The 25,270-nt window shown below is 43.1% G+C and overlaps 2 protein-coding genes across 7 annotated transcripts in view; both read left to right on the top strand.

Moving 5' to 3' along the window:
- SLC10A7 (solute carrier family 10 member 7) overlaps positions 1-11,494 on the top strand; it is a 142,689-nt gene extending 131,195 nt beyond the window's left edge. For 2 of the 5 annotated variants that reach the window (XM_048303327.1, XM_048303330.1), the window contains exons 11-12: positions 5,488-5,633; positions 8,897-11,494. In XM_048303327.1, the coding sequence (XP_048159284.1) occupies positions 5,488-5,633; positions 8,897-8,941 (191 nt within the window). In that variant the 3' untranslated portion in view covers positions 8,942-11,494. Of the gene's footprint in view, positions 1-3,442; positions 3,509-5,487; positions 5,663-8,896 lie in introns of those variants that run through there. The other 3 variants (XM_048303328.1, XM_048303329.1, XR_007203571.1) reach the window with 3 other exon arrangements.
- Positions 11,495-12,586: 1,092 nt separating this feature from the next.
- On the top strand, positions 12,587-22,300 carry LOC125325832 (acrosin-like). 2 transcript variants are annotated; one of them, XM_048303326.1, is made up of 6 exons: positions 12,587-14,071; positions 14,510-19,732; positions 19,979-20,185; positions 20,522-20,787; positions 21,026-21,171; positions 21,639-22,300. In XM_048303326.1, exons 2-6 carry the CDS (start codon positions 19,662-19,664, stop codon positions 22,104-22,106), a joined length of 1,158 nt encoding a protein of 385 aa, XP_048159283.1. In that variant the 5' UTR covers positions 12,587-14,071; positions 14,510-19,661; the 3' UTR covers positions 22,107-22,300. The 2 variants fall into 2 exon arrangements, with proteins under 2 accessions (XP_048159283.1, XP_048159282.1); XM_048303325.1 differs by lacking the exon at positions 12,587-14,071 and having other exon boundaries at positions 19,640-20,185.
- The last annotated feature ends 2,970 nt before the right edge of the window (positions 22,301-25,270 follow it).

Below are 25,270 nucleotides of genomic sequence, written 5' to 3'. Positions count from 1 at the left end.
GAACAACTCTTTTCTAATCCTCTAAATTGGGCTCTGCCTGAATCTCACCACCCCTTCCCACCATGCAGTCACTGGTCTCCATGCAGAGCTATTCTGAAACTTGGCAGTAAAATTTCAAGTGCTCATTTGGCATAAATTCAGAACTGCCCTGCTCTGGCAGCTTGGGAGAGGTTCAGTGCAGTATGTGCCCCTCTTTACAGGCCTTTTCTCAGATGAAAAAAGAAATAGCTATTTGACCAATAATGTTCCTTTCACATCAATCCCTGAGAGGATCCTTCAGAAGGAGAGTAGCATAGAGAGCGTCAGAGAAGCTACCATCATACACTTGATTCATTTTGTGTATTACACTTGAAGATTATGGCAATTGAGACTTCTGAAATGCATTGACAAGTACAAGAGAGAGGTAAAAATTCAGAGGCTAAAGCTTTACTTCCAAGTATTTCCACTGCCTCTTTGTGAGGGTTCTTTGGCATTCTGATTCCTGAATGCTTAATGGTTCCATAGCCCTAGGATGACCTCTTTGTTCTGCCCCAAATCTCTGCTCCTGAGAAGAAATGCTGCAGTGTTTTGTGATGTGGAGCATGTTTAAGTAACGTAAGCATTAAAGGTTTAGGATAAGTTGTTTGTTATGAAGTCATTGAAGAGAAAAAACCTATACAATGAAGTATGCTAGTAGAGCACTAGCAATAATTCTGCTTTGCATGTGAGAGATAATGGCCTGTGTTCTGGTGGTAATAAAAATGTTCTATTAAGTTCTCTGAACCCATTGCAATGTGATAGAAAACAGCAAATGATGAAACAGTGCTTTAAGGGGAGCTTACACATCCAGCAAGCATAAAATAAACATATTAAAATAGAAAAAAACCCCTGATTTTTCAGTACTTATTGTTTTATCACTTCCATCATGGGTATAGGATAAAAGAAAACTCTTACTTGCTTGTTAGAAGAAGAAAGCTCCTACTTGAAGTTCTTACTTGGCAGATGTCAGTTGAAAGCTCTGCTAAGGAATATGCTGCAATGTCAAACTCTGTTGGGTAATTTTAGACAAATGTGTCATGTGTGACATGGAAATATGGCATGCTGTACATTAGTGATTTCCCAAGTGTTTGGATCAGGTAGTAATGTGCTGAGAAAGTGCTCTTTATCTCTCCACACTGTGTACTTGTATAGCAGTGGGGAAAGGCTTTTGGTAGAAATTACTTCAGTCAGAAAAAGAATCCATTTACAATATGTGCCTTCTAACATCTTTCAGACAATGCATTGTATTAAAGAGGCATTTTTTGATTAATGTTTTATAAACATTTTTCAGCATGACAGCTTAAAGTCCCTGTAAAATTGTAAATGCGTGCATAGTGCTCACTTCCATAAAGTCAAGTGCCATCTCATAAAGTCTAGTTGGATCCTGTCAGTGACAGTGACACAGAATCAGTACCTTGGAGCATTAAAATTAATTTCCTTCATTTATATTACTGCAGTGATAGCTAGATGAAAAGAGTCCTATATTTAAATTATCTTAAAAATACCTTCAAATCTTTTAGGGTTTTTTATTATTATTATTTTACAGTTAACTAAATGTAGTGAAGCGCAGCATTAATATTTTCATGGGCCTTTTAGGAAATGTGAAAGTAGCGAAGGGGAAAGGGGAGGATGTGGGAGGCTATACTGGATGCTAACTGGGGGAAGGATTAAGTAGCTTTCAGTTGAGCAGGTTATTAGAGAAACAGTGGCCTTTGGCCACAGCTGATAACCTACAGCCTTGGAGCCAAACTGGAATACCCTGGAGCAATGGAGAGCAAAGAGGGCTTTCCTATACTGGACTGTAAGAGCAGTCCTTTCTCTCTTCCTTGCTGTTGTTGAATGTCATGGATAAGCAGTGTTTTCTTTGCTTTCCTCAGGTTTGCGAAGTGCTTAATGTGGAAAAAAAAAGAGCTGAGTGAGGATACAAAAATGGGAGAAAACCAAAATGTGCTCCCTGTCACAGGCCTGTCTTCTTCTCTTGGCTGCAGTGGGACTGTGATGTTGATGCCCCTGCCCTTACTGGAGCTGAGTGATTTTAGTGGAAGTACCCCAAATTTACACGTCTGCAAAATCAAAGGTCTTGGGAAGCAAACCCTAGGAGGCTGGAAGCATGGGAGTGGAGGAAGGAAGAAAATAGAAACAGAAAAAGAGCGTCTGAATACCAGGGCCGAAGAGCGAGGAGAAAGATGGGAACATGGGGGAGCACTGGTGGGAGAAACATACCCAAACAAAGGGGATGAGGGAAATTTGGGGTAGAAAGCTGGGAATACCAATGATCTTGTTTGAAAGGGGTACCTGTAGGAAGATCTTTGTTCCTTCTCCCTTCCGCTGTAGCTCCCAGTAGTCCTGGTCATGTGGGGTGCTGCTTTCTCATCCCACTTCTTTAGAGGAGGATGGGGTGCTTGTTAAACCGCCAAGTTGGCACCAAAGCAGAGAAGAGAACTTTGTTATTGAGGTCTCATGATATGAGTGAGGGTCTTTGGCAGAGAGTTGAACCAGGAAGCCTGTAACTCCATAAACCACAGCAGCACAAATGGGTGTTTGTGGCATGAGCCTTCAGCGTTTGGCTTTTTCCCAAGTGTGTTTTTATTTATGTCTATATATATCTATATATATCTATAAATATAGATATGAGGAAAACATAGTTATTTTTGTGTTTCATTTTAAAAGAGGTAAAAGTAACAATTAGAGCATGTTTCTCCTCATTAGATACTTGCATGGGTTTTATATGTGTGGAAAACAGTAGCAGTCATACTGATGCTTGCAGCTACTACATATTGCTACTAAAAAGTTTAGATGGTGTTTTTAAAAATAAATAAAACTTCTGCTGTTTAGTTTAGCTTTGTGGTAATGGTACTGATACAAGCATTTGTGACTACAGTATGGGGATCTCTGTCACGAAATATTTTCTGAGAGAGTTGCAGCTGGCAAAATTGGAATTATAAAGATCAGAAAGTGCATAAAAAGGCAACAAGGCTGGGTTTGGTTTTTTTTTCCATTAGACTAGTCCTTACATGCAAAAATGATTATTATTTCTTCTTTTCACCAGTTAGCATTTCCTGGTAAATAACAGAAACTTTAATTGCACATTAGTAACTTCCAGGAACATATTGTTGTGACATGTATTTAAACAAGCTGTGAATTAAGAACCTCTTTCCACCCAGTGATCTAATTATATTGTCACGCTAATTATAGTATTTTGTATTTATATTTGACAACTTTAATCTTCTTTTCCTAGCTTACGGAAATAGTTTTCCTCTAGAGGATTTACCTTTTAGGCTGGAATTTCTTATCTTTTCTTTCAGAAAATGTACACTTATCTAAAGCATGTCTCAGTCACTTTGGATCCATTCTGTTCACGTCTCTGGCATTAGTTTCTGTGTGATCTTAGGCTAGTCATTGTAGTGTTTCTGATTCTCTGTAGGAGCCCTCTTCAGCTTTCTAAAATGTTTTTGGATCTGTGGATGAAATTGCACTACCAAAACACCAGGTACTGTCTTACAAACAGAATATAGCATGTTCATCTTGGGACTCTGGGGTGTTTTTCTGTGATTAGAAAATAGAAAAGGACCCACAAGGGTCAAGTTGAAACTTGGAAACAGGCAATAAAACCTTTATCTGTTTACAAAAACAGTATGATGGGCATTTGAGGTAAATTACATACCTTAACATAATGCAAATGCCCATTAATTTCTATCTAAATGCCATTTATTCCCAAGCCCCAGAAATTAGTGTTAATAATAAGCAGTTGTGTGATAGGTCCATGATGTTGTTTTGAAGGTAATTATAATACTGAAATAAAGTATGCAAGCCTTTATTTATTTGATTTAATCTATCCCTGGAAATATACACATAGGTAAATGCTAGTAGCATAAGCATGAGGTTTTTAGTGGTGTAATGTGATGAAGCTAGTAATAATAATTACAAGAAATGGTGCTGTGGAAACACCATGAAGATTTCAGCAAGCCTAGACACGTGTCAGTAATGGTGGGACACTGGTGAAGTGGTAATATTTAACAAATAAGCTGTTTGCTGACATAGGGAGGAGTCAGCTTTATTAAGGGAAACCTGAAATGGTGTTGATAATGGGAGTTTATCCAATATATGAAGAAAAGTTTACATAAATATGACTGCTTTGGCTGTTCTGAAACATCTCCTCCTGTGGAAATGGAGGGTATGTGGCACAAAGCTCAGTGTTTTGTCATTGCTGAGAGAGGAGACAAGGCAGAGCTGGGTTGGATGGGGATTGGAGCAAGCTGATCTGGTGGAAGATGTCCCTGTGGCAGGGGGGTGGAACAGGATAGTGTTTAAGGCCCCTTCCAACCCAAACCACTCTGTGATTCTATGAGACACTTGGATGAGCTGTGTGAAAACTGTATGTAGTCTGCTTCCCTGCAAGGTTGATGCCAGCAAAAGATTCCTAGAATCTGTTTAAGATGAGGGAGAAAATAAGGTGCATTCTCAGGAGGCTCCTGAGGAATCGCAGCTGCTCTTGTTGGCATCGATGCAAATATCTGGTCAGGCAAGACAGAGCTGGTTTGCAGGTTTTGCCCACACCTGCACTTTGTGGAACATGGTATCAAAGTTCCAAGATTTAAACAGATAATTTTGAACAGTAGTATGTTCAAAGTAGGCATAATTGGTTTCATTTCTGCAAAAGGGAATGAAATTTAATTTTACATATCACGTCCTCAAGCGAGAAGATTGTGCATGGAGATGTCTGATAGAATTAGCACTGCTGAGTGCAAATTCCAGCTCTTAGGAAAAATGGCCCATCTCTAGGTCTTAGCACTCACTTCTTCCAGCATCTAGCAACTTCTGTACTCCAGCTGCTGTGTGGGCAGGATCACTTCATATTGCTCACCCAGCAGATTAAACCTTTTCTGTCTCATGGATCGGTCAAAGCAGGGAAGGCTCTTGTTTGGAAGCTCACCAATTGGAGGGAATGTACAAGGAAAACATGACCCTCCTCCAGTGGAAAACAGACCAAACAAAGGTTGCAAAGGTTACAAGCAGGAGTTGGACAGGTTGGATGGAGGACAATCACGCAAATACAAAACAGCCCAGTGAGAGGAAGTAGTAAATATGCAGTACAGAACTGTGCTCAGCAACTGAACAGTCATGCTGCAGCAGAATGTATTGTATATCAAGTCTTCAGCAGCAGTTTTTATTTACTGTAATATTAGCATAATTAGAAAAGATCTTTTATGGCATTCCCTACTCCTCCCTTTCTGTCACAGAACTTTCTCTGCCATGTATTTTTTGTATTCACGTTCTTGCTCCTTTGGGTTGGATTTTTTAATATATAAAACATTTGAGTCTTCATTTTGGGATTTTTGGGAATTTGTTTTTGTTTTTGTTTTTTTTGTTTGTTTGTTTTGTGAAATGTCAATGCAACATAAAGTGCTTTGCTTTATCTGGAGCTCAAAGTCTGAGGTGAGAGTCTGTCTCCTGTTTTTCTGCCTGCAGGGATTCCCATGCTGAAGATAGTATTTGCGGGTTATGAGCACCTGTCCTTAATTTCCGTCCCTTTGCTCATCTATCATCCTGCTCAGATCCTTCTTGGCAGTCTGTTGGTACCAACGATAAAATCCTGGATGGTTTCTAGGCAAAAGGTACGAATTGCTGGATTTGATTTATAATGGTAAGTGTGCTGTGAGGGGAAAAATATCTAAACCCATGTCCTGAAGTCCTGGGGTTCCTTCTTGGTGATCCTGTGGTAGGGAGTTTTCTATTTTGTTGCTTCATCTATAAAAATGATAGTCACAGCAGTATCGAATTAGAAGCGTAGAACTTTATCCCCCTTGAAAAGTGGGCTGAGAAGACTCTGAAAAAGTTCAAAGCTTGAAGATAGACCTCTACAGTTAATTTAAATTACAAACTCATTCAAATTATGAATTCAGAATATGCCCCATAAGAATGTCTCCATCCATTAGCTGGCTAATGATCACAGCTTTGGATCTCCTTTATGGAGAAGTGACAAAGATGTGTTGGCTGGCATGGGAGCTGGGGAAATGAGGTAAAATAAGGACACTTTCTGAAGTGGATTGAAGCAGGATGAAAACTTCCCCACCCCCCTGCCCTACTTGGGTCACCCTTTACAATAACAAGAAGTCTACAACACTCTGGGGCATCACATTTCATGCAAAATTAGGCATGGGATAACTTGTAGGATTATAGACTATAACCTAGAGGGTTTGGAATCAGCACCGCTGATTCAAATTATGCTTATTTCAGTACAGATTGAAGGTATTGACCTCTGACAGCCATTTTGTGATCTATGTGAAGTAATTGCAGTGGGTTTCATCAGGTTCTCAGAGTAACCACTCTGCAAAAAGCTAGTCCATGAAATCGACTTTAATGCTGTCTTTTAATGGTCTAAGATAATAATGATCAAGAAGCTGCAGCAACTGAAGCAACCTTTGGCAGCCACTTTCGGTGATGGTTGGGACCTACTGTGGGAAGCCCAGCTCCATCAGCAACCTGCATTCTCTGCTTATCAGTGGAGAAATTTTATGGATAACGCTCATATTTCCAATTTTCAGCAAAATCCAATGGCTGTCATTTTACAGCTTCACACCACTAAAGTAACCTTGCTATCTTGAATGATCAAATTCCCCAAATCAGTGATTTTCATGTGTTACCTGAACTATAAAAAGCATGAAAACTCTCAGTTTTCAGGAACTGTGTTTAGAAATCAGACCTTGTTAATTTATACTGGTCTGAGTATGTGAAAATGAAAATCTGAGAATCCAGTGGCAATTAGCCATCACTCTGAAAGTCAGGGTTTTTCTTTTAATCAGAAATTATCAGGAGACTTTATGGGTGGCATAAAGAAAATTCCATGCTATTCCTGCAGAAAGACAGCCTAAAGTTAATGCTGCTGGTGATAGAATGATCCCTGCAATGCTGACATCTCCTCAGCATCTCAAGAGTGGGGCTGGAGCTCATCTAGACCTCCCTGATTCTCAGGACAGTAATGGCCTTTAGGGGCTGCTGTCAGCTGCTGAAAGTTAAAACAGCCTTTAAACAGAGCATCAGAACAGTCAACCAGTACTGGAGAGATTTACAGTTCACCAGCACTAGTTTCTTATTCATTAAGCATCAAATAAACCTCCTGTGCTAATCAGACTGTAATGCCACTGTAGAACCACTTCGGGGGATTGTTCTTCTGTTGCAGCAGTTTCTTCAGTTGGTCTTCTGTATTATTCACAAATGTTATTTAATTACTCTTTGAAAAAAATCAATGAGGTTGGGTCTGGTACAGTTGCAATAAGTATAATAGAAGTGAATGTTGTGACTGGATAATGGTCTCCCGCTTTGAAAATAAACATGTCATCATCACCCTTGATGTTTATTTTCTACAAACACCTTGGCTTCATTTTGGCATCTCTCTTGCAGGGGGAGGCGGTTATCCAGTCACAGTACTCAACTGCAGTGACATTCTTACTTAATTATGATAGTACATGTGATCGGGTTGTATGAAATTGAATTTAAATATTTAGAGGTTCATCTACACTAAGGTATTTCTACTTTGTAAATATGGCAGCAGAATCTGCCAAACTACAAAGTTAAAGAATTGTCTCCCCAAACAAAGTGTGGAATGATGTCTCTCTCTCCAAAGTCTCTTGCTGAATAATATCCAAAAGACTAATCTCAAAGGACTGGATTTAACAATAGTTAAATGCTGGTGTTTCTGAGGGTAGTATAGCCCATTTATTTTTAAAGGTTTGGGGTTTTTTTAAGGGTTTACACTTGTGCTGGAGTGATTTTCAAGCAGTGCTTACAAGCTTTAAATGTACAATATTAAAGGTTAATATCTACAATAAGAAGCCCCATCAGGCATCTCTCAGACTGAAAATTGCTTGTTTAGCCAACCTGCTGGAAACGAGAAGTCAGACAAATGCCAGTCTGTCAGGGCTCTTCACCCAAAAAACTTCAGAAAAATGGAAGTTCCATTTCAGGAATTGGCTAATTTCTGTAATTTCCCTCTCACCTGGGCCAATTTGTCCCACATAAGAAGGCACAGAGCTTTTTTTGCTGCAGAGCACACCAACAGCCAGCATCCTTCCCAGTGACCACACTGATGTACAGGAGCAGCTGAAAACCTACCACCTTCTAAGCCTATTGCATTTCTCTCCTTACTTAGAGAGCCTGCTTCCTGCCAGACTGGAAGCATGAGTTGAACTTCTGTCACACACTGAATAAATAACTCAGCGACCATAATTGGCCGCTGAGAGGAGCACAGACCTGAACCCTGCTGTCAAAAAAGTCGTGGGGTTTCTTTCTTCCTCAGCAACAGTAGAGCTACAAAGATGTCAGGTGTCCCCTGGCATACGATCACCTCTGGACTGATGGATTTTGGCTTATCCTTCCCTTTTGTCAGAAAGGAAGGTATAAATATCAGAGGTGCATGACATCCACCACTGCAGCAGTGCTTATCCTCTGAGCAGGCTTTGAGCCATGTGGAAGGAAGCCAGGGGACACAAAGGTGTTGGCACAAATTTTTTTCACTGTCGTTCCTTAAGTGGGTCAGAAGCTCTTCTATCTGTGCCACAAGTGGTTTGAGTGGGGTCCAAATAGCTGCTTTCTAAAATGCATCTGAGACCCGTCTCTGCTTCCTTCACTGGCACTGTAGCCATAGTCCTTGTGGTTTCTCTGTTAAGGCTCTCTGTGTAAGTGGAGGTTGTGATGGGCTATCAGAGACAAAAGCATCATCTCAGAACCCACAGCCTGTCAGCTGCACGCTGATTCCTCTCTCAGCCTCTTAGAAGTACACATGATGTTTTGTTGCCCCTTCTAAATGAGAATCTTACCTTGTGCTGTTGCTTGTCTTTTAAGGGTATAAAAAACTGACTGTTTTGTTTCCTGTTCACAGGCACTGAAGTTAACCAGGCAGCCCAAAGCACCCGTGAAGGTATAATTGTGGAGATGGCCTGTGTCACAGTGAATGTATATATGTACTATACTGTACACACGGACAATTGACACAAGTGGGTTTTGTGAATGTTGCTTCAGTGCATATTTTATTTTTATATATATATATATATATTAAAAGATACCTGTTAAGTGCCTTACAGATGCATTTTTGGCAAAAGGATTGTTTTCAGAAGCCACTTTGTTGGTTACTGCAAGAGGTTGTACAGTATTTTGGAGTCCTTTAGTTTATTTTTCTAACTGAGTGAATGGTCATGACTGACAGCTGGTTCTTCCGTTGCCCTTGCTTTGAAGCCAGGGTGTACCAGCTGCAAGTCACTGTTCTAAACTAGCTAAAATGACCAGAAGCCTATCCCACTGCTGGCTTACCCTGGGGAAGAGCTTTCTGAAGGTTTTTTCTGAGATTGACTTGAATTTCTGTGTGACTCTGTTACACTCCCTAGTCATATGACTGTGACATGCCTTTTTCTTCTGAGTTTGTGTATACTCAGCATGGGGCCATCCAATGGATAGAAGCTGAAAAGCATGAATTATTTGCATTTGTTGACACAGTTGTCTAGACATTCCTTCAAAGTTAATGGTTTCCCAAGAAAATTCTTTCAATTCCATTGTATGATATTGTGCCATTGTATATCTTAAATGCCTCATAAGCTTCTTCAAAGAAATGGTCTGGTGCTTGGGTTATGAGTGAAGTATTTGTGTTTGCAGCTAGGAGATCTTTTTACAATTTACCCTTGAAGAACACAAATTTTTGTTTTTCTTTCTTTTCTTTTCCTTCCCCCTGTGCAATGCACGGAAACCTGCACAGAGAATTTAGGATGCTAATATTGAAACAGAGCCTTTATTGTAGTAAGCCAAGCTACGTTTTCTCTATTGCTGCCTTGGTAATGAATAGTAACAGAAACACTATCTTAGCTTGTTTGACAATCAGTCACAACTTTTTAAAAAATAATATTACTCTTTCTAATAAACTTATGTAAAAAAAGAATACAAAATACTATTTCTAAGCATTGAAGAGAAAGGAATGCGGGCATATATTTAAACATGCAGCCAGCACTGCATCTTGTCTGGGAGATGAAGATTTCAGAAACATGCTCTAGTCCAGACCAGGGGGTGTGCCCATCTGCAAAAACTGTGCTGGCAATTGTGCATTAAAATATTGAGTAAGGAAAGAAATAGGTCAGTGTGGGATCAATATAAATGCAGAGCTTCCATGTGTGTCATGGTTAACATTGCAGCTAAAGGTGCAGCTGAGTGCAAACACCTCGGAGCAAGTCTTCAGCAAATGTGAATTATTGGAGCTCTAATAAGGCTAAAAGCCTTTACACAAACTGAAGATCTTTTTGTGTGACCATAGGCATGTGAAATTCATATCCTTTTGCCTTAGTGAAAATAAAATGTGCTTGGTTTACCTAGTCTGTTAGTTCCAGCCCTGTGAACAACAGGAAAAAAGTAATCTGGTACCAATCCTCGGTGCTTTACCTGATGGCCACTTCCTGCTGCCATCTGTATGAGAAACTACGGGGAGCTGACAGCATCATCCTGTTCAGTACTGGCATCACCAATAAAAGGATCATGGGGCAAAGGTACAGGAGGTGGCACATGCTGAATTCTTTCCTTCCGTGGAGGGCAGTCAAGCTCTCCCCGCTGAGCAGGCAAGAGGGCTGAGGGACACTGTCCACTGCTCGTGTCCCCAGGGCTCTGCTCTCCTCCTACTGGGCAGTGGGCAGTGAGCTCACAGTTTGATCAGTGCATCCCCAGATAGCACAGGCAGATCCATCAACAGGCCAGCCTGTGAGGAACTGGAGAGTTCTTGGGCCAAATTCAAATTTCCGCTTCCTTACACATTCTAGGTAGTAACTGGTTCCATGTGGGAAAAAAATCCTCTGGGCTTAAAAGCCCTGCTTGCAGCAGGGGACTGCTTCCAAACTCAGGACAGTTTCTTTTTGTTCTGCTTCCATAAACCTGAATTTCCAGCGTATATAAAGAGTTAATCCCAATCCCACTGAAATTGATGACTCTTTCTGTTGGTTTTGAATGGCAAGACAACAGGCCCAAAAGGAGTGTTCCCTTTTTAAAGTACACGGGAAGAGTTCAAGCAGACAGTAGCTGACTGTGGGTTGTGTCAATGCTAAATAGTCAGAACACTGCAAGTACCCTTACTGAGCTACCTCTGTGTACTGAATCTCTGCCTTTCAGTACTTCCAACAACTAGCTTAGATTCCATTGAAAACATCCTTTGTTTTTTGGGGTTTTTTTTTCCCACATTTAAGAATATTCCAAACTGTTTTACCATGTAGTTTTGTTAGAGTCTTTACAAAGTCCTTGTTGATTGCTTTGGGGCAGCTTAAATATCATGTATGAGTGTTGGAGGTGTTGGTCTAAAGGGAATATCAAGCTAAACTGAAATACATATTTTAAATCCATACTTAATGAAACTTAATTGTGTACATCAATTCTGTTATGTTTGAAGACTGTTAAGATGTTTGTTTTATGACTTTTTCTATGTCTTTAATAAACACAGTGGGTTTGAGTTCAATTTTGTTAAAGGGAAAACAAGATAAAATTATTTATCCTCTTGGTCAAATTTTTGCCTCTGTTATCTGTTTTATTCTTTTGTGAGTGAGCTTTTAAACTGCTTGTTTTTTAAAAAAAGTCCATTAACTGTCTGGAGATACCTTATGAACTTGAGGAAAGAAAGTCCTCAGAATACTGCTAATTGTCATCAAATGAAAATTAATTCATGGAACCCAAACAGTTTTTCAGTAAAGGGTTAAAACAGTTCCGAATCTTTTCAACTTCTTGTCTTTAAATTTAATAGATATTAAACATAATCAGGCCAAACTGATGGCAAATGAGAACTTCGCCCATGTTACAACATTAAGATTCTCTAGATCATTTCTGCATCTCTATAATCCCATTTAATGATAGTAGAGGAAAAAAAACCACCCAAACAATAAAACAGCACTTCAGAGGTCAGGGGGAATGTTAGCACTTTGTGTTGAGTTACTCAAACATTTTACTTCCCTTTTTGTGCACTAAATTGAAAAGCTTTTGATGACTCCAGTAACTTATCAAGATAAATAATTTTTAATGCCATTAAAATCAAAGATGTGATTGTGTTTTTTCTCATTGATCCACTAGTTAGTGTGAACAGGTTATGTGGTAGAAAGGCAATCTCAGCAGAAGCTGCACAGTTGTGCTTGTTCACAGAGCAGAAGGATTTTGGTTTTACAGAAGTAGTCCCCTACATTACTCTGGCAGTCAGGGAAAAAGGAGCTGTTAGTTTTATTTGTGTACATTTTTCTGTGGAAATATCTTGACAGCGGGAGGTTAGAAGGCAAGATGAAATATGGTCTGTCTGCAAGCACATTGATTTATGTGCGAGTGCATATGTGCATAAGAGATGAGCAGTTATATATGTAGAAATGACTAGAAAGGGCCAAGTCCCTGGGATACATTTTTTTGCAAGACTGCATATGGAGAAAGAACTACTTTTTTTGATGTTATTCTACCATTAAAAATGAAATTTCAGACACTGAATTGTGTTTTGTATTGAATCATAATCTCATACAGAACCCTTACAGCAGACAATCGCAGCTTTGTAAACTGTAGACTGTTTTGCACTTAAATAGATGCTGATGCATTTGGGAATTACAACACAATAAAGGGCTAAATCATAGATCCTCCATTTGGTTATAATCCAAATGCATTTATATTACTGTTATTATGAAGTGCCAGGAACACAGGCAGTCCCTCGCAAACACGTTAAATAGACAAGAGACTAAATTCTGCCCTTGGTTACACTTGCACATCTCCAGAGCAAGGTTGTTAAGCTGCAGAGCAGTCTCCCCAGGGAAGCTGTTTGAATAGCCCTGCCATTGTTCTAACAAAGCTCAGGGATAATGTAGCACATGATGAGAGTAAATGAAGAGTATTTTACTTCAGATTTGATGGCCTGCCCTTTCCAGCATTTTACAAACCAAATCTCTTTTGTCCCTATTTCTGTGGGGTAGCCCCAGTCCCCAGACCAAAACTTACAGCATCCCGTCAGAACAATGTCAGGAGAGGACATGGTCTCCTCTTTGCCATTTTCTTGATTCAACCACATTATCACTTGTGATCATTAGACTGTGGCTTCTACAAGGAGGCATTTGGACTTAAATTCCTCCAAGCTGGTATGTCCTGTTCCTGTAAAATTCTCATTCAGCAGGCAGCACCCTGTGGGACGGTAAGGAATCTTCTGGACTTCCACGGACAAGCTGTGCAGGACTAGGGAAAGCAATGCTGGGAAATGCAGGTTGGAGGCATTGCTCCAGGCAGGTCTGCTTCATGCTGGCATCTAGAGCTGCAGCAGAGATCATGAAAACAGCCTCTGGATTGTTCCTCTTGCCAGAAAGGTGGAGAGTGAGATCTTCAGTGAGAAGTGAAATTAAATTTATTAGTGATTAAAAGGACAAGAGAGATGTGTTGGAAACAACAAATGCCAATGAGGCCTCTCAGCTGCTCCCCTAAGCAACTTGCAGTCTCGGTGGAACATCAGCTTCTCAGTCCATCAAATTGCAGTAATCAAGTCTGGAGCTGATGGGAGTGTGAGTCACCACTTAATTTTCTCATCAGTGGAGGCCAAGTTTTCAAAATATTTTTAGATGCATTTCCACAGAGATTTCTGCCAGCCAGTGACCTATAGACTGACAAGAAAATGAGCAATAGCTGCTGCTGCTGCTGAATCAGACTTTGCTCCCTGCCACCTAGCCTTCTGACCATAGTCAGGGGCAGGGAGGGCAGGTAAATCAAAGGCTTTTGGAATTCTTATGCAGAAAAGAGCCCTGCTGAGCTGATAGGAACACCTGGGTTGGTTAAGTAACAAAATAACCTGTGAATTCTTAGGCTGCCTGGTAGGTTCAGATAAACTTTGACTGTGTTGCTAGCCCCAACCAGAAGCAGGTGTGAGATTAGGAACTGATTGTGATCCGTGCTCCAGGGACAACCCATACCCAGCAGCTGCAGCCCACGGAAGAGGCCGTGCATCTCCTAAGGATCCCGTGCTGGTGCATCTCATTTGCTCTTTGCCTGTGTTCAAAACTGCCACCTGGCACAACCATTTGTCAGCTGGGTAAGAAAAGGTTAAAAAGCCTCTGGGTGGCAGCCTGTGTGGGTGGGCTACCTCTAGTATAATAGTCACAAAATCAAAGAGTTGCAGATGTTAGCATGCTGGTGCTGGTTCATCCCTGTAAGAGAAAACTTGCTATTCATGGTCAGTTTTCTTGTGAAACGATTCCAACTTCTAAGGGAAATCAGCTGTCTTGAAAGGAAAGAAAATGAGCTTCCTTGAAGGAAAGACAATTTCATTGATAGGATTAAAAAAATTATGGAGGTCATGTGAGAACTGGCCTTCTGCCAGGAGGAATGCAGGAAATAAAATTTGAGAGTGCTGTGACAATAATTGGGTATGAATTCTATTGACAAAAGCTTTTGCAGTTCTGTGCTCCCTCTGTTCCTTAGCATTGTGACTGCAGTCTTTCCCTGTTTCTCTCCTTTGTCTGCTGCACAGCCCATACCCAAGATGTCACAAAATTGTTTTATTTCCTGGTGCCTTCTCTGTGTAGTTTTGCCACTTCTTGTCAACACTGCTTGATGAAGTAAGTGATAAAATGTCTTTTTCCCCTTCTTTTAAATTTTAACTTCTCCTAGTTAGATGTCCCTAACTGAACCTGGTGTCATCACCAAGATGATGCTCTCATCTGCTCTCCAAGCTCTCTTAGAGACCCTGTCTTTTAGCCAAGAAACCAGGGCAGCTTTCCAAGATGATGCTTGGGGAAGCAGAACTCAGCTTTTTGTGCTGGGACTGAGCAACTTAACCCATGTAAATTACAGTTCTTGTGTTCTTTGTTAGGACTTGCAGCTCCCCTGGAAGGGAACACCCACATGATGCAGACCCTGAAGCTCACTGCTGGATCCATTAGAGTCACTGTCAGTCCTCTGGGCAATCCCATACTGCTGTTGATACATTTTGCCAAGTTTTCCAGCAAAATCTCACTTGTTCTGTTCATAATATTGCTTCAAATTAGAGAAATGTTGGAAGAACCTTTATTTTTCTTCATAAAAATTACAAAAAAAACCTTTTTTGATCTATTTTAGGTCTCTGTCTGAAAAATTAACTGTAATTTCCCAGAAGTGGCTCAGGACTACTATATTTGCCTCACACATTCACTCTACCCCTTCCCCAAAACATACAGTCTTTCAGGTAGCTCACAGCGAGTTGCATAAAGCCCTTTTTTAGAAAACAGCTACAATATCTGTTTAGGTCCAATTCCCTGATAAATAAAATATATCCCAGAGGCATAATAGCATGCTAAAAATAAGAGTATGACACAATTTGAGCCAGCTAATACAGTAACTCTGTTTGCTGCAGCTCACAGAGTGTTAATGTGAGAAGCCTGTATCTTTCCAGCTCGGCTGGCTGTGAGCGTTGCGCGTGGATCTCTGCTGGAGCCGGAGCCAAATCCCACAGTACTGTGCCATCCTGTGCTCACAAACTCCCCTCCCTCTGGCCTCTCCAGGTGTAAGACCATAGGGGAATTGTGATACAGGAGATTTTGTGTGAGTCAGGGAACAGAACAGAAGCGCTGCAGTCAGTGGAGCCCAACCTTTATCATGTTTGGGATCAGGTAGTGCCTGTTTGTGACACAAAACACTAACATAACCTCTCTGATTGTAAAAGGCATAAAGAGCTCTACATAGCTACAATATCACATATCAATGTCCCAAATCATTTCATTTTAAGTATCTATCAGGGCATTTTCAAAAAAACCCAACAAAATTCAAATCTTGCTGGTATTAGTTTTTCAGAAGATTTTTTGGTAGGGTTTTTTTGTTGTTGTTTTAAAGTAAGATGCATAGTACCTGTAGAAGAACTCCTCCACGTGTATCATGATGTATATTAAACCATTATCGTCTATGTTCTCTAATTTGATACTTCACATATTTTTAGGAATGTATTTTGCTAATCTAACTCTCCACTTTCAACAGCAAACTCACTCTGCTAACTCATTCCTTTTGAATTTTTATATTTAAATTGAATATGAATCTTGGTATATGCATAAATATGCTCCAGTGTATTGCAAGAAGCAGCTTCCTATGTTTAAAAAAATTTAGTGAGAAATTTCAATATTTTTTAATGCTAGTGAAAATAAAATTTCGTCTGTTAAGATGGCACACTGATATTCTTAGAATAGCTACTACTTTAAACGTGTTTTAATTTTTTTTTTTTTTTACAGAAGCCTCAGTTTGGGAGTCTATTCTCTTAGTAAAAAAATATTAGCTCTGAACAATCCCAGAAGCATACTATATTAGCAGAAAGAAAAGAGTATTTATAGCCAATAATTCAGCTGTTATAAATTATGACTGTAAAAAAAGAGATAAGGGTTCCTTTTTAAAACTTGCTGCCAGATTCTGATGCAGAGATGCTGAGTAAGGTAAGTAATGTTCTTTTGATTAACAGTCAAGTCTTGAGTACTTTTCATTTAAAGAAGAGTTTATTAAGCGTTTTTCTCAAACTCATCTTTTTTGTTCTGTTTTGAACAGACTTCCATGTGAAGAAAACTCTTAATGACTCTTCAGCCTACATTAAATTCTCACTGACAAACAGATGAGAATTATTATTAATTTGCTCCAGAAAGAACTAATAGGCTTTGCCAAATAAATCATGCAGATCCTAAGTGTGCTATTTATCTCTTCTGCAGATTATTGCTTAAAAGCCATGATAGTTGTCCTTTAAAAATCAAAAGTCAAATCAGTTCTTTGACTTGAAGTGAAAAATTTGGACTGATGGTTGTCCTGGGCCTTATTATTGTTTGGTTTTTTGCAGTTTGGAAAATGAGAGAGCTGGTGGGCATGGATTCTTGATAAGTGTGGATTCTTAGCTTCTGGGGAACGCGACCACACCTGGAGACTGGAGGTAACTGGTTTGTGGTAATGAATGGCTCAGTTATTTATCCCTGCCCGGTATTATGGAGCATCCCAAGTCTCCTGAGAAGCCAAAGCTGACAGTGGAGTTGAACATCTTCAGCTTGGACACCCTCTGTGTCCATGTGCCTGTCTGTGTGTCACAGCCAGGGCCTGGACCAGGTCCTGGAGTATTCCAGCATCTTCCACTGTTTCAGTTCCCGCTGTTCTGGAAGTTGCAGATACTTTGTGCTCCTCTTACCTTTTAAGAATACATTGTAGGTAATTATTATGTTTACTTAATTAGCTTTTTGTTGATTTGAGCTAATTTGGTGCAGTCACTGGTGCTTCTGCAGTACATGCTTCCATTGTCTCTTTGATTTTTTCCTAATTAATGGAAGAGTCTGATCACCCACTTCCAACTAGTTTTTAAGTACCCTCGTTTATTTTTTTTTGTTGTTTGGGAATTGATTTAGAGTTGAAACATGTCTCAACTAATTGCAAGACATGCTACTACAAAACTCTATGAATTAACAAATACTAATATCTACTTAACATCTGTCCTAGATACCAGTGTTTATACCCACACACACCGGATGCTACTACAGGCTGAAATGAGAAGATAGGAACAATGTAGTTTATCCAAAGTCTGTATTTCTCTAGTAAATTTCTAATCAGCATGAGACATATATCCCATTCAGATATTCAGCTGTTCAGCATCTTCACTAGTAAGAGAACTTTCTAGATGACCCTTATGTCAGCAGAAGTTGTGGTTCTGGCTGACATTACTCAACTAACATTGTATGAGATTCCTCTGAATGTGTTGACTGCTGTATCCATCTTAAAAAAAAAAAAAACCAAAAAACACAACCCCCCCCCCAAAAAAACCCACCAAAAAACCAAACCAAAACCTCAAAAACAACAACAAAAAACCGCACATGCACATACTTTTAATTTCTCCTGTTTGTCACTAAAATGATGCATTATAATTTTGCCAACTTGTGCAAACCAGCATCATTTCATATTCTGGGCACAGCATAAATTTTCACAGGAAAATATGTGTTAGAATCACTAGGTCTGTTCAAACAGTTACTTTTCAGTATCTTCCACCCATGAAGTTTAGCTGCCTTGTAGTATCAAAAATCCAGCTGTACAGGCAGCAGAAAACAAACAAGCAAAAAAAGAAAAAAAAAAAAAATGTTGGAAGAGGAAAAGGGGAAGGAAGAAACCCATGTGTGACCTCTGCTGGTTTTAAGACTTACTCAAAATATTGTACCTTCATCAATGATTAAACTACTCTCTTTTAAAATGTATTGAGCCCTCATTTTTATGTGGATGGATATTACTACACCAGAAATTCAACCTCTCACTGAGAAAAAGGGTTATCATAAGAATGGGAAAATGACTCAGACAAGTAAAACCAATGCAAATGCAAACCTTTCGCCAACTCCTTGAAAGAGATTGACAATCCAAAAAGTGTAAACTCATGGGGGCCTACATTTCCCAAAATAGGAAGTGATGGCAGATGTTCAGCTAGCACTGACACGTCACAGTAACCATCGCTCTGGGAGGACAGGTGCTCTTTGAAAACTGGGCATGTCTAATAAGATTGAAAAGGAAGTGCTCAAACACTGAGGTGTCCAAAAATTTAATTTGGTTTGTGAATACAGATTTTGACTCTTTCTCAAGTTTCTCATTTTTTTCTTCTTTGTGTGTGTCTTTTCCTTGCTCTGTCTGAAAACAGAAAAAGGGGTAGAAGGCACGATGGGACTAGAATAATACGTGTATTAATATTAATTGTATACATCTGTATCAGTCAACAGGTTAATATTTAGATGCCATTTTGATTACATATTTTTTGTTTGTTTAGTTAAGGTTCTTCAGGCGGTTTTCAGAATATATGGGCTGGCATGGGAAGCAAAACTAGGTTTTATCAGTTATATATCAATGCTTCTTAATACCATGTGCTTTCATCAGTGTTTTCTCGATGCCTTGTTCTTTGTAGGCAGTACTTAGCATTTATAGTCCTTCAAGGAGGGTGCTGACTGCAGCTGAGAAGTCATCCTGGAGAGCAGGGACACAGGTATCTTCCATTTAAGATGTTCAGGCCAAAATACCACACATACATGACCAAACTGACTTTTACTTAGGTACTACATGATAGGAAAAGTCAGTCAAATTTTCGTATTTTAAAGAATGAAAGCAAAACTGTCCATCTTGCCGTCAAATGCATCTGCACTTTCCTGTGCCCCAGACCCTGCACACCCTCATCTCTCAAGCAGAGGTGCCTACAAAAAAGCTGGAGAGGGATTTTTTTATAAGAGCAAGTAGTGGTAGAACAAGAGGGAATGGTTTCAAACTGAAAGAGAGCAGGTTTAGAATAGGTATAAGGAAGAAATTCTCAACTGTGAGGATGGTAAGGCATGGGCACAGGTTGCCTAGAGAAGCTGTGGCCGCCCCATCCCTGGAAATGTTCAAGTCCCTGTTGCATGGGGCTTTGAACAGCCTGCTCTGGTGTGAGATGTCCCTGCCTGTGGCAGGGGTTGGAACTGCGTGATTGTTAAGGTCCCTTCTGACCCAAACCATTCTATGGTTCCATGTTGCTCCCTGTGCCAGAGGCCGCAGTGCCCAGAACACGGAACCGGCCACTCTGTGACATCAGCCCCGGGGGCCGAGGGTGCCGTGGGTGCTGCGGGCACTGTGGCTGTGCTGGCGCACAGAGGCCTCGCTCTCCCAGCTGACACGAGCCACGGGCAGTGATGCTGCTGCTCTGGCTCCTTGTCCTGCTGGCCACGTGCAGGCCCGTGCAGGGCATGTGGAACACCTGCGAGTAAGCAGCCCTGGGCTCTGGGAGGGAGCTTGGGCAACATTTCAGGGGTTCCCTGGAGAGGGCCCACTTGTCCTCCGTTGTCAGGCCACAGCTTCCCGAACCCTGTGGGGGAAGCCTCAGTTCCTTGTGGACAGACACACACGCCATGGCCTTCCTTGGCCTGCTGTCCCTGCACACCTTGTGGGGAGCTTCTGCTGGAGCAGCAGCAAGCCATGGAGCAGGATGGAAATTACTTTCTGCTTGCAGAGGGAGCTGTGGGCTCCGGCCTTTGACTTCTGATGATGAGCAAGGCATGACACGCGTCGTGGGTGGCACAAGTGCCAAGGCAGGGGCCTGGCCCTGGCTTGTTAGCATCCAAGATCCCTCAGTATCAGGCACGGGGCATCTGTGCGGAGGGTCCCTCATCAGCACACAGTGGGTCCTCACTGCAGCCCACTGCTTTGCCGACTCCAGGTAAGGAGGAGCAGGGAACAGGGATATCCCCACAACATCAGCAGGTGCCCTGTCAGCAGCACCGTATGCTGCTCCCATCTCATTTCTTTGCAGTGTGCCCAGTGCCTGGGCAATGCAGAGCCCAGCTGAGAGATTGCTCAGGAGAAGTCTGGGCACATGCCGCTACTTCCTAGCAGCCTCCAGCTGACACTGGCAGAGCCTAAGACATGCTAGAGCAGTCACCACCTCCATAGTACTGCTTTTCTTTCTGCCTTGAGAAGCAGAAGGCTGGTCACTGCTGCGCTGCCAGAGCTCCAGGCTCTGCTCCCTCTCACCCCTCTCTCCACGTGCCTTCAGGAACATCAGTTCCATGCGCCTGCTGATCGGGGCCACCCAGCTGACTGAGCCGGGCCCTGGGGCCGAGGTGCGCCTGATCAAGCGGCTGCTGGTTCACAAGGAATACGGTGCTTCTGACCAGAGCAATGACATCGCGCTGCTGGAACTGAACGAGCCTGTCCTGTGCAGCCCCTACATCCAGCTGGTCTGTGTGCCCAACGCCACGCTAAATGTGGCAGAGCTGGAAACCTGCTATGTCGCTGGCTGGGGTGCCACCACTGCAAGATGTGAGTTTCCAAAAATGGAGGGCAAGCTCGACACACTGGGAAGATGGGTCGGGCTTCCTGACAGCAGAGGCCAAAGCCAGAGTCAGGCTGCCCGCTCCCTAAAAGCAGACAGCAGGGACAGAGCATTCCAGCACCTCTGCAGAGGCAAAGCCAAGCCCTAGGGAAGGGGATCACCCCCAGACAGGGCAGGAGAAGTGGCAGTGAGCTGCTGTGTCCTCATTTCTTTCTGTGCTCACAGCTCAAAAATCAAGCGATGTCCTGCAGGAGGCCAAGGTCCACCTTATCAGTGTCCAGGTCTGCAACAGCAGCGAGTGGTACGCAGGGGCCATCCACACCCACAACTTGTGTGCTGGCTACCCGGAGGGTGGCATCGACACCTGCCAGGTAGGAGCATGTGATGAGTCACTCAGCTCCCAGCAACGTGGGCAGCAGCGCCCCAGCACAGCCTGGTGCCTGCTTTCCCTGGCCAGTCACTCTCAGCCCTGGCTCCCCACCATTGCTGGGGCTTCCCACCCATTCCCCAGCTGCAGGGCATTGCCCAGTGCCTCCCTTGTCCCAGAGGCCTGGCACTCTGCCCAGAAAGCCCTACTAGTGCTCATGGCAGCCCAGAGGTCCAGATGATGATGCTGGAACATCTGTCCTCTGCACATCCAGGATCCCTGTGCAGAGCTGAGAGAGAGCCTGACTTCACAGGCCCCCAGTCCACTCCCAGCCAAGCTTCTGGAGGCTCCAGCACCTGAGCTGAGCCTTGCTTTGCTGGGAATACAGCTCTGGCAGGGGCTGTGAGAGAGGAGGGCAGCCCCAGTGCTGACAGGGGCCACCCAGTCCTTAATCCTCTCGCTCCTCTGCAGGGTGACAGCGGTGGTCCTCTCATGTGCAAAGACAACAACGCTGACTTCTTCTGGGTCGTCGGAGTGACCAGCTGGGGAAGAGGCTGTGCCAGAGCAAAACAGCCTGGAATATATACCTCTGTTCAGCACTTCTATGACTGGATTCTGGTCCAGATGGAACTGCTTCCACAAGTAGAGGCTTCTCGGGCATGGAGTCATACAACCGCCTCGCAACCCTGGAGTCATCATACAAATGCCCCATGGCCCACTCAGAAGCCATGGCCAACCCGACCACCCACTCATAAGCCATGGCCAACAGCACTCCCCACTCATAAGCCATGGCCAAAACCAACCCCCACTCAAAACCTAAGTCCAATACCAACACCAGTGAAAGAGATTAACAAGTGCCCATTTCCAGTCAAGTTGCTGGTGGAATTCTTCGCTCAGATCAAGGAGCTCCTGAAGAACCTAAAGGGAATTACAGGTTGAGCAGGAGAATGGACAGAATCCAGTGCAGGCTGCATGGGACCACGACTCTTTCCTGCTGAGGCAATGGCTGCTGATCCAAAGGCCGCCTCAATGCCAAAGACCTGCTCTGTCCTGCCCACATTGCTCCTCTGCATGTATGCAAATGCTAACGTTGACTTAGTTGCTGAAATAAAGTTGCCTATGTTTGCAGTTAACCATGTTTTCAGCCCAGTTTGATCTCCTGGGCAAGGCAAGAACTTCCTTGCCCAGGACCTGCAAAATGAGGCTGCGCTAGGCCACTTGGGCACAAAGGGAATCACTTCAAAGGGCTGGAACTGTGCCTGGTCAGAGAGGAGAGTGCTCAGAGCCACCACAGGATGGAGAAGACTGGCACATCAAGGCTAGGAAGAGGACAGGAGAAAATTATGCCACATGCAGACGCCTTGAAGGGAATGCATTGAGGCGCACGAGCTGGTGACTAGGGCCTGGCAAAAGCCTTAGCTAACAGAGCAGACCTGGGAAACTCCTGAGCACGACAAGCAAAATTGCTGACTCTCATAAAGACAGGGAGAAACTGACAGGAGCTACAGTGCCCTAAGGAAGAGCAAGATTTCACAGGTAGCAAAGGGACATTGATGTGTGAGGTGGCCACACTTCAGAGATGTTTGAAGGAAGAGTTGGGGTCATTCTGGGGAGAAGAACCTGGTAGGAGCAGCAGGACCCAGGAAACTGCACGGTAACACTATGAAAGGCCAAAGTGAGCTGGTTAACAGCACCTGCAACACCAAGTCTTTTCACAGGTGGGACAAACCTTGGATTCAGGGAGAAAAGATAGCAGGGAGGAGAAAAGGGCAGAGAAAGAGAAGAGTCAAAGAAAATGAGGGGGATGTATAAACCTGGCAGATAGGGAGAAGGGAGGATCAAGGAGCCAGTCTCACAGATGCAAGATGACTGTTGGTTTGCTTGTGTGACTGAGCCCTGCACCTAATCACCACAGGATGGGAAAGAGACTTCTTCACCCTGGGTTTGATGCAGTAGAGCAATGTAGAGACATATGTCCAGTTCCTGGAGAATGGCAGGTGGGGCTGTGTCATGATCTGGTTCTTAGAAATTCCCCTGCCCAAAGTAAGGTGCAAACAAGACCATATGCCAGTGACAATAGTATGGGTTTTATTTGATAGTAAATATGAGAGAGAGAGGGAGAGAGAGAGAAAAGAAAGAGATAGAAAATAGGTGGGGGGGATAGAGTGTGACAAATACAGAATAAGGAAAACATCACCACTCCATGGATCCCAATGATGTTCCACTGATCCTCTCCAGCTGGTCTTCTTGCTGGTGAAACCAAAAAGCAGAGAATCCGATGCGTTAATATATGCTCAGGCTAGGTAGGAAAACCCAGGCACCTCCCGGGGGAGGGGGGGGAGTTTGCCATTGTCATTCACAACAGACTCTGGGTTTGTTGTATCACGTGCAGTCCTGTGGTGCAAAGCTTCAGGAATGACTCTGGGGGGCGCTTTGGAGGGCCTTTGATGGATTATGACACCCCCTCAGCTGCCTCTCACATGAATGTCCTGTGGATGTAGCCTGTGGGGTTGGGGGTTCCACAACTGGGCCAGTTTGTGTAAGGGAGGATGGGTGTTCACTGCCTCTGACCAGAGGTTACACGTGAAACCTCTTCCCACATCTTCATTTTGGGGTGGGGGAGTCTGTGTAAACCTGGCTTCTGTGTGCTGTGGTCTCCCCCACCCCAAACTCAGCCAGGGAAGAATCTCTGCTGTGTTTGGCTTTCTTGTGGATGCATTCCTCTCCTTCGCCTTGTTTGTTTCTTCCTAGGCCTGAGATGATGAAAGAATGGGTTTTTCCTTTGTCTTAGTGGTTTAACTCACAGTCCAAAGTCCCAGTCAGGTATCTTCTGGGAGGCTTCTTTGGTTGTAGCTTCTTAATACAGTTTTTGTTATAATGAGCGAAACTTTATATCAATGTTTGAGGCACAAACTATTTCAGTCTCTGACAGGCTGAAAGCAGGATCATCCTTCTCCATCTACAGCTTCCAGTTGCTGTGCATCCTTGGCCTCGCATTCCAGGTGCCACAACTGCCCTTGTCAGTGTAGGCCTGGAACAGCACTAGGCCTCATAGACAGCAAGGACAGGGAGCCTCCCAGAGGGTGTTGCTGTGGCTGACGTGGCCAGCATGGACTGTGCTGCATCCATGTTCCTCGTGCTTTGTACGGGAAGGGTGGCAATGCTTGGGTACCTCTGGCAGATTTGGCTTGTGCTGCACTGCTCGCCTGCCACAGCTGTAACCAGATTGGACACGTGCATGCTGTCTACAGGAGCCATGTGCTCTACCAGGTGTTTTTTGGGAGGGAGCTGCTGGCAAGCAGCTGCAGAGAGCAGGGTGGCGATGAACTTCCCAAAGAAGCCGTGATGTCACACAGGGTGTTTTCCTGCGAGCTGTCAGCAGGAAATTCTGGGAGCCGCTGCAAAGAGAGGGGCTAAAATAAAGCTGGAGAGGGACTTTTTTACAAGGGCAAGTAGTAATAGGACAAGAAGGAATGGCTTTAAAGTGAAGGTAGGTTTAGAATAGATATTAGGAAGAAACTCTTCTCAAGCACAGGAACTCAGTGACTTTAAAGTTGCACTCAAAGCAAATGTCACAACCATCTCCTCCTCAGAGATGGAAAAAGCCTGTCACAGTCACTACCGTGACACAAGCATCTACCAGCAGCCTCCAACTGCTCATTCAAATGCCAAGTGACAGGCAGATGTTTCCAGCAAGAAATACAGCCCTCTCAGAGCCTTTGGTTGCATCACCCACCAGGACAGCATTGCCTCAGCTTTCTCTGGCCAGGGCTGTGACCTGCTGGAGTCACTCGAGCTCAGCTGGGCTCAGCGCATCGCTCTGACCAGGGGGCCCAGACAGGCACTGCTGGAACTGGAGAGAGGATTGCCTTTTGCCTGTCCTAAATGTCTGTGTCCGTAGGGAGCTGGCAAGGAGAAGGGGACGTAAGACAACCTACACCCTGCCTATTGTTTTCCCAGCAGCATTTGTTAGTGGATTTCTAGAAGAAAAAGCCCCACAAACTACAGTTAGGAATTTAAAATAGCACTGGGGGAAACTGTGCATGCTCTATAATACCTTGATAATTAAGACAGAGTGTAAACGATATAAGTTGACATTTCAC

The sequence above is a fragment of the Corvus hawaiiensis genome, chromosome 5 (assembly GCF_020740725.1).
Source record: "Corvus hawaiiensis isolate bCorHaw1 chromosome 5, bCorHaw1.pri.cur, whole genome shotgun sequence".
Lineage (NCBI taxonomy): Eukaryota > Metazoa > Chordata > Aves > Passeriformes > Corvidae > Corvus > Corvus hawaiiensis.
This window is presented reverse-complemented; position numbering and strand designations above follow the sequence as displayed.

Excerpts from the sequence above, each read along its gene's own strand:
- LOC125325832 (XM_048303325.1), top strand. The coding sequence starts at position 19,878 with ATGGCCTTCCTTGGCCTGCTGTCCCTGCACACCTTGTGGGGAGCTTCT. Across the intron at positions 20,788-21,025 it reads GGGTGCCACCACTGCAAGAT|CTCAAAAATCAAGCGATGTC; the intron begins GTGAGTTTCCAA and ends CTGTGCTCACAG. Across the intron at positions 21,172-21,638 it reads GTGGCATCGACACCTGCCAG|GGTGACAGCGGTGGTCCTCT; the intron begins GTAGGAGCATGT and ends GCTCCTCTGCAG.